The sequence below is a fragment of the Gallinula chloropus genome, assembly GCF_964237585.1.
Source record: "Gallinula chloropus genome assembly, chromosome: 14".
NCBI lineage: Eukaryota > Metazoa > Chordata > Aves > Gruiformes > Rallidae > Gallinula > Gallinula chloropus.
The window spans coordinates 2,412,541-2,426,025 of NC_140099.1; the positions used below are offsets into that span (position 1 = coordinate 2,412,541).

At 39.7% G+C, this 13,485-nt stretch overlaps 1 protein-coding gene across 1 annotated transcript in view; it reads left to right on the plus strand.

Moving 5' to 3' along the window:
• KIAA0586 overlaps positions 1–13,485 on the plus strand; it is a gene marked incomplete at its 5' end in the record, with an annotated part of 73,877 nt that overhangs the window by 14,608 nt on the left and 45,784 nt on the right. The window contains 4 exons of the mRNA XM_084270689.1: positions 6,682–6,867; positions 7,703–7,890; positions 8,787–8,894; positions 10,410–10,490. Of these exons, the coding sequence (XP_084126815.1) occupies positions 6,682–6,867; positions 7,703–7,890; positions 8,787–8,894; positions 10,410–10,490 (563 nt within the window). The remainder of the gene's footprint in view (positions 1–6,681; positions 6,868–7,702; positions 7,891–8,786; positions 8,895–10,409; positions 10,491–13,485) is intronic.

A 13,485-nucleotide genomic window follows, 5' to 3' on the forward strand; every position in this document is an offset into this window, starting at 1 on the left:
AAAGTAACAACATGGCCTGTATTAAGAACAGTGTGATGAGTGGGACTAGGGGTGTAATTGTCCCCCTGTACTCGGTGCTGGTGAGACCCCACCTTGTGTCCAGAGAAGAGAGACAAGGCTGGTGAGGGGACTGGAGAATATTAAGAGGAGTGGCTGAGGGAACTTGGGTTGTGTGGTCTGAAGAGGAGGTTGTGGGGAGACCTAATTGCTCTCTGCAATTACCTGAAAGGAGGTTGTGGAGAGGCAGGGTCTGACCTTTTTTCCCTAGTGATGGGTGATAGGACAAGAGGAAATGGCATCAAGTTGCACCAGGAGAGGTTTAGATTGGACATTAGGAAAAACTTCTTCCCAGAGAGGGTTGTCAGGCATTGGAATGGGCTGCCCAGGGAGGTGGTGGAGTCTCCATCACCTGAGGGACATGGTTTAGTAGTGGCTGGAAGGTTGAGGTGATGGTTGGACTTGATGATCTGAGGGGTTCTGTCCAACCAAGACAATTCTATGATTCTGTGATAAGTACCCAAAAGCTTAGCATGTTGAAAATCTAACTTGGCTTTTGATAAAGGTTACTGAGATGTATTCTTCATGTCAGGTTTATCCAGTCATGTCATTTAAATGATTGATTCATTCAGAGTTAAGAAATCTACTGAGATTTAAAAAATTAAGGACTCCTGATAATTCTTTTCCCACCTCTAATACATGAATTGAAATACAAAAATTTAAATAGATGGGTGTGAAGGTAACATCTATTAATTTGAAAATGTTGAAAGACATGTCAATCAGAAGCATTGCTTCAGCTCACTAAAGGCAGGGAGCCCTTCTTTTGCTAGTCAGGTTGTAGTTAAATGTGGAGTATAAGGGTTTTTGTGCTAACTTGTTACAATTATTTAGTTGATTGATAAAGGTTATTAGTTGATCAAAAAGGAATTCCATTCATTAGTTTCATAAGCAGAATGTTAAGATCAGAAGATTCTAATTTTTAAATGTATCAAAAACATGTAGAGAATAATTAAAAAGCAAAACTATATGATAGCTGATGTAAGATAAAGTTTTTCTAGACTTCTGTGTTAGTAGAAAGTAATGTTTGCTCTAGTGGAGTTCATTCCCTGAAAAACATGTTAATGAATATGACCTTCTTTAAGGAAATGATTAGAAGGTGCTGTCCTGGTTCTGGCCAGGCCACAGTCAACCTCCCCAAGCAGCCAGCACAGCTGAGCTGAGTTAGCCCAGGCTCTTTTCCACACCACCTGATACCACTTCCCCATAAAAGCAGCTGGTTGGGGAAGGGCAGGGGCTTGTTGCCTCCAGGACAGTCTGAGTGTGGCTGGGGTGTCTGGTTGGTAGGTAAGTTTCTTGGATTTGTTATTTCCTTGGAATTGTCTTGGTAACTGTTGTCTTTCACAGTTTATGAACAGTCTAAATTAGTGGGCTTTAGATTTATTTTTTCTAATTGGATCTTTTTTATCTCCTGGTTACCTTTAAGAAACTTACTGATTCCTAATACAGAAACTAAGATTAATCTGCCAAAACCCTCAGTGTGTAGGGTTATGGGAAGATTTAGGTGTCGTTACAACTGTTTCTTTTAACAATGACCTGCCAGGAGGGTGCAGAGAGGTGGGCGATGCTCTCTTCAGCCATGGGACAAGGGGCAATGGGCTCAAGCTGCCCCAGGGCAGGGTCAGCTCAGCTGGGAGGGAAAAGTTCTTCCCTGGCAGAGTTGTCAGGGCCTGGCACAGGCTGCCCAGGGAGGGGCTGAGTCCCCACCCCTGGGTGTGTTTAACAGAGGGGAGATGAGGTGCTCAGGGATCTGGTTTAGCACAGGACAGGGATGGTTGGACTTGATGAGCTGAAAGGTCTTTTCTACCCTTGTGATTCTGTAATAACTAGGAATGCTTGTTGTGAAGCATGAAGTTTAGTCAAAGCAAGTTCTCAAGCTGTTGCACTTAGCTGTTTTCATTATGATTGAAGCTATGGGGGAGCTGCTCATCCTTCCCCATATCTGTGCAGAAAAGAGTTTAGTCAAGATACCAGTTCCTTTTATTAGAAGTTGTTTTACACAGTGCAAGGAAGTGAAGAACATTGAAAAAAAAACCTTACAAAACACAACAGGGATTGGAAAATCCAAGAGGAGAAAGCTGCAGTGGAGTGCAGGTAAAAAACCCAGCAACAAGAAGGGGATTATTTTTCTTCTCACTGCAGGAGGAAGGGAGCAAATCAAGAGATAAGAGTGTGCTAAGGGTAAGAGGCAGTTGAAGTGATGGAGGTAATAGGATGGGCATCAGTGGAGAAGTTTTAGTTAGCTTCCCTCTACGCTTCGTGCAGTTACGCTGTTGTTATCCATGCAGGGAAAATATACATGATGCAGTCTTAACTGCCATGTTTTAAAAATGTTGTCTGAGTTCTTAAGACTGTCAAAACACTATATTCTGTATGAAATTTAAGAGAGTCATGTGAGAAAGCAGTCAGTTGTTGAGACCATGGGTTTGGACCATTAAAATGCATGCTATGAAATGGTTTTATGTCTTTGAAGACACTTTGGTGACAAGCACTGCTGGTTTGGTTTTGGGGTGGGGTGGGTTTGGTTGTGGTGGTTTTTTATATTCTGTATAAATATACACAGTGGCAAATCCTCAGAATAGCACAAGTCTGTACTTAAGCTTAGAGTGGTCTGTATGCTGTTTCCTGGCATGCTTCTAGCAGTGCTCTGGAGCCAGTTGCAAGCCAAGAAGAAAAGGTGTTATTGGTTGAAAGTATTTGGAATTCTCATAACCCTCCTGGAAACGTGGGTTATAGTCCTGACAAAAACCTAGAAGTCTTTCAAAACTCACTTTATTCTTAAAAGAACTTGGTATGTGAAAACTGCTGGTCTTGTTGCTTGGTTATTTTATTTGACCTCTTTTGAACCACCTCTTTCTTTGTGAAAAAAGCCAGTGAACTCATTTGAAGGACCTGCATGATATATCACTCTTTCAGACTACTGTGCTGTGCAACTATAATTCAGTTTATTCTGTACAGATTTTTTGCAATAAAATGTGTGCTAGTAAGGGGTTAGTGTAGCAACAGCAATGGTACAGTGACCTCTAAGATTTGGATTGAGAACAGACACTTCTTTAAAAACATTTAATCAGCAGTTCTGCTTTTGCTGAGTTCTAAATTACATTTTTCTTCTATATTTATTGGGCCCTTGTTCTTTATAGAAGGTCACAACCTTTCTAGGGAGACCACTTTCATCATTCCAGAAACAATGCCTTGTAAAGAGGCAACAAAGGTGCCTCCCCCCCCCAGTCTAATTACAATAAGTAGGTCATTTGATCATTTAATACTGTTTTCTCCTGTTAATGTGTTGAATTCAGTAGTGTCAGTAGGCACAGGCTGCATGCAGTTGGAATAAGCTGCTCCTGTGCTTTACCTTGTTTTCTGTTGAATGAAGGGGAAAATTGTGTGCTGTATCCACGCTGCATTCAATCTCCCAGAACTCCTGCATGTGACAAATACAGCTTAAAAGCTATTTGCTTGAAAACAGAATGAACTCTGGATAGCCTTTACCCAAAGTGATTCTCTTCCAAGTCATTAAGTCATACTACAGGAGTGCAGCAGCGTGTGTGTCTGCAATAATAAAGCCTCCATAAAGTTAATTTCTTCATTTCACATCAGACTCCAGCTACAGAAAATTATGGTTTTTTTCTCTATCTTGACAGTAAATAAAGACACCACCTTGTGTTCTTATCTAAGGGAAGAAAGGAAGAGTATGGAATTTTTTGCATATCACTTAAAACAACAGTGCTCCAATGAATATGTGTCCTGCTTCCTGATTTTAATGGCTTTAGATGGAGGTCAGCCTTTGTTTGGTACTGGCACTACTTGTCTTTGACTCTTCTTAGAAGACAGTTGGTCTTATAAGACATTTTGTGCTGCTTTTTTTCATGCTAATAAAATGGGCAAGGAATGCTTCTGTGTTTCACATTGGTCTTGTGATGACAAGATAGTTACATGTTTCTGAGAGCTGCTGTCCTGAAAGATGCTGTTATGGCAGGAAAGTATAAATAATAAAATTAGAAACAGATATGTAGTCCTCTTTTGAAGGAGTGTAAATAAAATGAAGCAAAAATTGAATGAACACTTTAAAGTATAAGGAAGGAAGAAAGAAAGAATCAGTCTTACTTGCATTAGGCATGGTCAATTCTTTCCTTCACAGATCTGCACCCACAGATTCCCTTCCTGGCCTTAATGTACCAGGTGATAAAGGCTTAAAAAATTTTGGAAGTTGTTTGCCTTGGGTTTGATTGGCTGGAAAATCCAGACTTATTAAATGACTATTTTGTTAGAGCAGTCTGCTGAGCTTGTTTTAAATTAGTGTTAAAATAAGGATGTTTATTTAAGGCTGAAATGGCCATCTGGAGAGTCTCTCTTCAGTCATTTTATAACTTGCTCAACCATTTTCTTTGCAAATAAACTGTAGTGACTAATGCTTGGTTTCTTATGGGGAGTTAGGAGAAAAAAAATCCAGCTAACACTTTTATGAGTTAAGAGAGCATTTCTAAATAAAAAAGTTGGAGTTGTTTTCTTGCATAATTTGAACTGATAAATATATAAAAACCACCAGGTTTTTAAAGCTAAGTTTAATTAAATGGTAAGTTTCTGCCCGGTGCAAATAAACTTTTCAGGGGGAAATGAAAAGTTGAAAGCAATTAAAACGAGGTGCTGTGTGTATACAGTACTTCATCATTCTTACTGTGAGAACCTTGTTTTTACAAGTTGGTGGTATTGCAGATATGTCGCCGATTTCTGCTTTTCCTCAAAAGTTCAAGGCCAGGGGGGACTGTTAGTTCATGTGATGTGACCTCTTCTAAATCACAAGCCACCAAACTGTGTCTATTTATGTTACCAAGTCCAGTAATTTGTCTTTGACTACAGAACAATTTTCTGGCTAACCTGTGCCTTGCAGAAAGGCACGTGCTCATCGTTTAGGCATCGGAAATTCTGCCCTTAATTACATCTCAGTCTGATGTAGAGCTTTTGCTTTGGTTTACTAGCACTTTACTTTCCAGGTGATTTCCCTTAAAACAAAAAGAAAAGACCTTTTAATGTCCAATCTGTTGTAATATTTATGGGGATGCAGAGTGCAGTATTATCATGTGTGGAAGTCACAGAATCACAGGGGTTGGAAGGGACCTCGAGAGCTCATCGGGTCCAACCCCCCTGCCAAAGCAGCTCCCCAGCTCAGATTGCACAGGGCAGCGTCCAGATGGGTCTGGAATATCTCCAGAGAAGGAGACTCCACACCCCCTGGACAGCCTGTCCCAGGGCTCCCTCACCCTCACTTGGGAAAAGTTCTCCCACAAAAGTCTCCTGCTCTACCTCACCAACACCGTACTGAGACATCTGAGGATCCCGTTTATCCCTTAGACCACAGCATGGTACTGTGATGTCTCATTGCTTTGCTGACCCAGTGTGACCCTGAGGCCTTTTCCAGCGATGCTTCTTTCTGACCTGTGTTTTCTCACTGAAGAATCACAACTTGCAGTTCTTGTTTTTAGGCTTACAACCCATCCTTTGTGTGTACAGAAATACCACTTCTTGCGTGACTTGCCTTACTTGCTTGTCTGCAGTTGGTAAAAGGCATATTATCAATCTTCCTGATCCCTGAATTTTATAATCATGGACTTGAAATCTTCAGCTTCTTAGGAAGCTATTAAAAATGAACAGAGCTGAAAAGGGCTTGTTGCCATGTGTTAACTGGCCATTAACACACGAAGGGTGATGACTAGAAACAGCACAGGAGTGAGATGACATGTTTCAGCTGTAGTGAAGATACAGTGTTGGTTGCCAATGTGATTCTTTCCAGGTTCATTTTCCTAATGCCTGCAAAATAGAAGTAGAGCAACTGCTTGATTCATGATTTCTTACTCTTCTGGGGGATGTTTGTGGCAGTTTTTATATATTTAGATGAAAGTTAATAATTTCCCTAATAATATCTGTTGTTTGCAAAGAATATAGATTGAATAGGACCTTGTATGACCACATAGCAAGTAGTGGAACACTGTGATGAATGCCCTCCTCTGCTATATGCTTAGGCATTGTTACATCCACGTTACTTCTGGGTGGCTATTTAACAATACCTGTTACAAACTGAACAAAAGACCTAGTATTTCCTCCATGTTACAAGCCAAGATTTCTGGACATCAGTTATGGCTTTACTTACAAATTTCCAGTTTAATAACTCACTGATACTGTAATTTACACCTGTTCTTCTGAGTATCTGTCAATCTTGTGGCTGGAGACAAACTCCATGTTTATAAAATTAAGGTATCTAATCAGATGAACAACAGATAAAGTTTGGCTATTTTTATGCTCAGTTGGCACACTGTTCTAATGCTGTATTTCAAACAGAAATCACAGGTGGTCTCTTAGCTGCTGAATTGTACATTTCATTCCAGCCCTCTGCCATCTTTGTGTCTTTTCTTCATGTTTTTCTATCTTTATTTGCCAGATTCTGATCCTCAGAAAGATTAATGTTTAACTCCTTAATTGCTGTCAATCCTGAGACATCAAAGAGCACTCTTAGATTCTACTCCCCCTGTCTCCCTCTGTCCCATAGCAAAAGTTTGTAATTGTTTCAGTAGAAGGGTTTAATGTAATAGACTGGGTTTTCTCCATGTGTTGGTTTATCTTCTCTTGTTTCAGGTACAAAGGTAAAGTCAGCAAGAACACAGACTGCTCATGCACAGAAGGTGGTAACCAGCCCTAAGAAACAGCATCCTTTATATGCACTTGCCCAAGAAAACCAGTATCTCTTTAGTCCCAGTAGAGATGTCCCTGTTCACTGTGGTCCACTTGAAGGTCACCTAATTCCTATGGCTATTCCACTAGGTAAGAGCAAACAACCTGTAGAAGAGATGTGTGAAGGTTAATTACTGCTACTTCATGGAAATGCCACTTACATCTTAAATCAGTGACCTGCTCTGACTGATGAGATTTGCAACTGCCCTTCTTGTGGGAAATCTACATGGGAGAACAGTTTAAAATGTTCTGGTTCTCCTCATTCTTTGTGTCTGGTGACACCCTGACAGAACAATTATTTAACTGGACATAACTTCTTTGGTGTGCTTTCCATTTCTAGAGTTCTTGTTCTGGCTTCAAGTTTGGTATCCATGTAAGCAGGAGCTGAGTCGTTGTTCCTTGAATGCAACATTTAGGAGTACTGCAGCCCAGTTCATTGTCACATCTTCTGTATTTATGCATCTTCAGTAGACCCTTTATGTAGACCTTGTTTCAGGGAAGATTAGTAATGGCATTTAAATATAATTATATTTTTAAAGGTTGTGTCAAAGTGGGATGCTACACTAAGTGTAATAATATTTTGAATATGGTTGAGAAAATGTGAGGTGGGGAAGCTTGGTGTGTAATTTTGAAATGGCAAAGACAATGAAGTTATTCTCAGTTTTGGCAGTAGGTGTCACCATAATCAAGAAAAGTGAATCATTTCAAAAAATGTCAGTATTGAGTTTGCAGTTCCTGCTGGGAAAGCCTTAAATATACGTGGTGAAGCACTGTACTTCAGCTAATGTTAATAGGGGACTTTTTAATTGGCCTCTAATTGTGCACAAGATCTCAGTCTGTATCATATTAAACACCCAGCATTTCAGTTATTTTGTTAATTTACTGAGATTTATATATATCTTAATTATTTCTAAACTGTCCTTAGGTCAAACCCAAGTTAGCAACATCTCACTGCAGCCTGCTGGAGTGATTATAGGTAAACCACACCCTGTCACAGTTACAACCTCTCTTCCTCAAGTGCCACAAAAACCACCAGTTGAGGTCAAAAAACCAAACATTGCTCTCCTAGAGATGAGATCAGAAAAAAAGGATCCACCTCAGCTGTCTGTGCAGGTATGTGTCAACTTCTGTGGCACGTTGTCTTTCATTCAGTGAGATTTTTCAGGCAGATAAAACTTGGAATAATTAAAAAAATAGTATTAAAATAAATGCCAGCTTTTTTGGATGAAAGCTTTGGCCTTTAAGATTTGTCTTTCAAGCATGATCATCAGCCCAAGAATTTCACTCCTGATTAATCAACTGTTGCAGTCCTTACCTAGTGGGTCGGGGTTGTATTGAATGTTTTTTGTACATGAGTCTGTTGTCAGGGAAGTTAATGTTTCTTGAATGCTCATTACTTTGGATTCAAATTGTTGAGAATATACAAACTCCTACATGCACCTTGCAGATTCAAATGATTCATGGAACTCAGAGTTGAGTAGAGGTAGAGTATGTGCCTTGTTCCCTTGTTGTATCGCTCTTTTCCACCCACATGCATTTTGCTGTTACTTCACCCAGTGCTTAAGTGTTTAAGGTGCTTTTTTTTACTGTTTTCCCCCCAAGATAATTAAGCATTTAAATCATTGTTCTTAAAAAAAACCCCAAAACAACAAAGACACAAAAACATTTTGATGCTGTAACAGACATACCTTTATTACAAACTGTTATCATACAATTATCCCTTTGTTTTACCCTACCAAATGCATAACAGCATGAAACCAATAACCAGCCTACACAGTGGCTTGTAGGCCAACACACAGTATAGTGTACATCTGCTGTGTAAATACTTAGGGGTGTAGACACCATGCATCACATGCAAGGCCAAGTGTCAGGGAATTAGAGAACATGAGGTATCAGGTTCTGCAAGAAAAGGGGTGAATATTTCTGGGGTTAGTGTTTTTTTTGGATGCTACAGCTTTGTGTTTTTCAGAACCAAGTATTCTCAGCTTGGTGCTTTTTTTCTCTCCTAGGTGTTACCAAATGTAGATATTGACAGTATTTCAAGTGGCAGTGTAAGTGTAAACCACGTTCTTCCAGGCTCTGAAGCTGTGATTCCTCCTGTTGATGCTGTGATACAGGTATTGATTGGTCTACATGGCTGTGAATTCAAGTTTGATCAAAAAAAGAAAATATGTTAAATTATCACAAAGCTACCTCATGATTGTGTTTTAGTTGGAGAAATTAGTTGCAGGGACAATGCAGCAATTATTCTGAAGAATTTATAATATGAGGTATTTGTTTAAGAAAATGAAAAATTGCAGCAAGATGCCATTCTTCCAAGATTAAGCAATCACCATAGCAAAACCCTAAGAAAAATGACATTTCTCTGCCCTGTTGAGAGTTGGAATCCCTTATTGGCCCATCTCTGCCTTATTTATACTGGCTTAAGTGTCCTGACATGAACACTGAGGATATTCTTCATTCCTCTGCTCCTTGGCTGTATTTGAGTGGTGAGTGGCATGTGTGCCACAGCCTCTTTGCTGATAGCTTGTTGTGTGTGGAGCTGGTCCATCTGCTCTGTACTCTTTCCATGTAGCTTTTTCAGAAGTGTTTTTATTCTAATCTAAGCAGTAATGAAACTTTTTTGTACAATTAAAAGGTGAACTGCCTCATGCTGCATGATAAGGTAGTAAACTAGGGGACATGTTTGCAGAACAGCATGTTGTTTCTTCTGGTGGGCTTCTGTCTGGACTGTGTGAAGGCACAGAGATGTGGTGATGATTTTTGTGGAATTACTGTACCTTCTCTTTACCCTGTGTGTTAGCTGCTATTCTGACTTAGGGAGTTAGGTCCTCCAGAGACAGGTGGTCAAGGTATTCACTGAATAAGATAGAGAACATGGACTAAAATAATGATTATTTTAAAATTAGATTACTAAATAACCCCCTAGAAGCTGTGCATAAGTTTCCTAAGACACTTCTACACTCTTATGTGCTATGTTTTACAATATTTTGCCCTACTCTTTTTTTACTAAGAGCTACCAGTGTTGCCCTAGAACTTTCAGAGGGGAGGTATTCCATTAGGTTTGGTAACAGCAGCATTACAAGAAAGGATTCTCTTATCCTTATGATCAAAGGGCTGGAGCACCTCTCCCATGAAGACAGGCTGAAGTATTTGGGCTTGTTCAGCCTGGAGAAGGCTCTGGGGTGACTTTATAGTGGCCTTCCAGTACCTGCAAGGTGCCTGTAGGAAAGCTGGGGAAGAACTGGTCCCAAGGGCATGGAGTGATAAGATGAGGGGAGATGGTTTTAGACAATAAAAGGGGAGATATAGGTCGGATATTAGGAAAAAGTTCTTCAATATGAGGGTGGTGGATCACTGGACCAGGCTGCTCTACTGAAGATGTCCCTGCTCACTGCAGGGGTTGGACTAGATGGGCTTTAAAGTTTCCTTCCAACCTCACACATTCTGTGATTCTATCTCTGTTTTACATACACCTAACTCTAAAGATGTGGGTAAAGCATTTTTCCCTGATTCATGCTGTTGACAATGAGTAGTGATTTAATTGCCCTCTTGTCATAAAGTTTTTTCTGCTAATGTATTTTTTTCCAAACAAAATGAAATAGCTAACAATTTCAATCTGTCTTCATAAGACTCCAGAAGAGGTACCTAGTGAGGAGGAAGACATGAAGTATCCAGGAACTGATTTCATCAATGTTACTGATATCATGGAGGTAATTATTTTGCAAAGGTGCCCTTTCCTTTTAAATGCTTTTATATTCCCTTTATATTGTTGTGTTTTGACTGAAAACACAACTTAGAAAATTAGTTTGCTTTATTAGCAACTTTAATAAAACAGACTGTGAGCAACAGTGAACTGTTTACAGTGTTATAAACAATATTATAAATTACTTTGTATTATTAAGTAAAGGACCTTTGAAGAATTAAAATAAGAACAATAGATTTCATTTGGATGGGTTAGAATCCACTAGAGCTAAAAGTAGTCCTCTAAAGTCAGCATAATTATGGCATTTAGATTTCACACTCCAAAGCTCTAAATGTAATTCATATATTAGGTGCTCTTACAGGTGTTAAATATGGTGACTTATGTTTTATAACTTGGAAGTATTTTCTGAAGGTTCCCTTTTAGAACATTTTAATATAGAGTAATTTATGGGTTTTGATGTTGTAAAATGCTTTAGGTAATTTTTAACTGAAATGCAATATTTATGTAACAAAAAATCCAACCAGTGTGTGTGAGTGATGTGTACAAGATGTGCTCCTGCTCATCTCATGGATCCCTTTAAGAGCTGACAAGATGCTGTTTTGCTGGATGCCTTGTTAATGTGTCTTTTAACTTCTAACAGCAGCGTTGGTTTGGGACTGTGATAACAGGGGTTTATTGGAGATAGTCTAAAAGTTTAACTTTTTAATGTAACAAGTCTTTGCTGACCTCTTGTCAGTCAGAAGGGGGATGACAAAAGCTCAAGGTTTGTGATCCAGGCTGTATTTTACTTCTCCAGATGAAGACCATGAGCAGAAACTCAGTGATAGCTGGGAAAGGCTCTGAGGGAAGCCAGATGTGCCACTCAGCTGTTGTGTGGATGGACAGCAGCTTCCACCTCTGGCTGCCATTTAGGGCTCAGTAAATACCAAGAGCTTGAAATTGTTGGTTTTGGCTTATAATTATCTTTAAATGCTATTTCTTTGAGCTTCTGTATGCATATCAAAATCTACCCCCAGATTTATTCTTTTTACCTGTTCTGTGTGCTCCTGATCCTAGGACTAGAGTGTACATGAAATATTCACTCTGTAGCCCATGGGTCAGTATAGTAGATTTATTTTTAAAATAACTTTGTCATTTAACATTATCAGTTAGTTAAAACAACCCTAAAGGGGTGGTTTACCTGTCAAAAGTGAGGAAATACTTCATTCCTTTTTAGTTTCAAAGTTACTTTATGTTATTGGAGGGGAAGAGTTAAATCTCTTTGGACAACTTTTTTTTGTTTGTGCAAAAAAAGCTTTATTTATAAAATTAAATAGGAAAGCTATTTAAGAGATCAATTTATGAACTAACAAAAAAAATGCTGCAGTGTTAAATTTTTTTATATGTGAATTGTAGTTATTAATTTTTTTTTTCTCCTGGATTGTTTTTATCTCTTATTTTTGGCAATGGGATCTGTTTTAACCACAATACCACAAACGTTCCAAGTGAAGCATATGTTTGGCCTGTGACAACACAGACAATGTTCTTAAAAATGTGCAAGACAAACACAGTGTGGAAGCAGAAAATCAACCTCTGGAGTGGTAGGGGTATTTAAGATGTCAAGAGAAAGCAAAGTTATTGTTAGAAAAGAGGCTTGAGATTAATGAAAAAATGTGCATGAACTGCTCTAGAGGAAAACAGCTCCTCACTGGCTTCCCCACACCCCTTGTATTAGGAAACTCCTGATGCAACAGGAGAGACTAGACTGATCACATGTAGGGCAAAGCCAAACAATCATCCTGACCAGCTGCTTGTTTACATTCAACCAGCCCCTTTTGTTCCTTTATCCCTCTGTTCTCCCACACCTATCATAGGTTTATAGTATGATTTGGGTGGGAAGGCACCTTAAAGCCCACCCAATCCCACCCTGTGTCATGGGCAGGGACACCCTCAGCCCAGGGTGCCCAAAGTCCCATTCAACCTGGCCTTGAACCCTGCAAGGGATCCAGGAGCAGCCCCAGCTTCTCTGGACACCCTATGCCAGGGCCTCCTCATCCTCACAGGGAAGGATTTCTTCTCAATATCTAATCTAAATCTCCCCTCTTTTAGTTTAAGCCCATTTCCCCCTTGTCCTGTCCCTCTATTCCCTTGTAACCAGCTTTCCTGGAGTCTCTTCAGGTACTGGAAGATGTTCTAAGGTGTCCCTAGAGTCTTTTCTTATCCAGGCTGAACAACACAACTATCTCAGCCTGTTTCCATAGCAGAGGGGCTCCAGCCCTCAAATCAGAAATCCGTCCCTTTGAGGGTGGAGGGGGTCAGACTTTCTGCACAGAAGAGGTTTCCAAAGGCCAGCCCTTCCGTGGGCCCAGCTGTTTTCCAGAGTGAGGATCTTGCTCAGCTAACACGAGCCCAGAACAGACTCTCAGATTTATTGAGTCCACTCTCCAACTCCCGTGAGCAGCCACATCCTGCAGCACCCTCAGCAAACTTACCAGCCTCGAAGCTTAGAAGCACTTTTTGCTCTCACTGAACATGCCCTAATCACAAAGTTGGGACTTGTTCCTCAGAAATTTGGCTTCCATTTTGAATACCACTGCAGAGATCAGAGTAACCATATTCTCCTCAATCCTGGTTTCCCAAAGATGCTCTTGGGGCCAGTGATTTCTTTTTGGTTTTACGTATAAAACTCTGCAGAACAAAGATCACAGGTGGCACCTGCAGTGCAGCCTGACCTTGCCTTGTGCAAATTGCTTTAGAAATCTGTTGAGGAAATTCATGACTGAGGTTTTGGATGGCTTTAATAAAAGACTATGTATATACATGTTTGGTAATGGAACAAAATTAATCTATACCACCTAATAATTTCAAGCATTTTTTAATTATCTGAATGTAATTTGTGAAGTAGAATTTCAGCTCGATACTTTATAATAAAGCACAGTGATTAATATTCCAATCATAGCTCAAAGCCTTTCTAATTTATGCCATATTTTGATTTGGAGTCATGATAGATACTTTCAACAGTC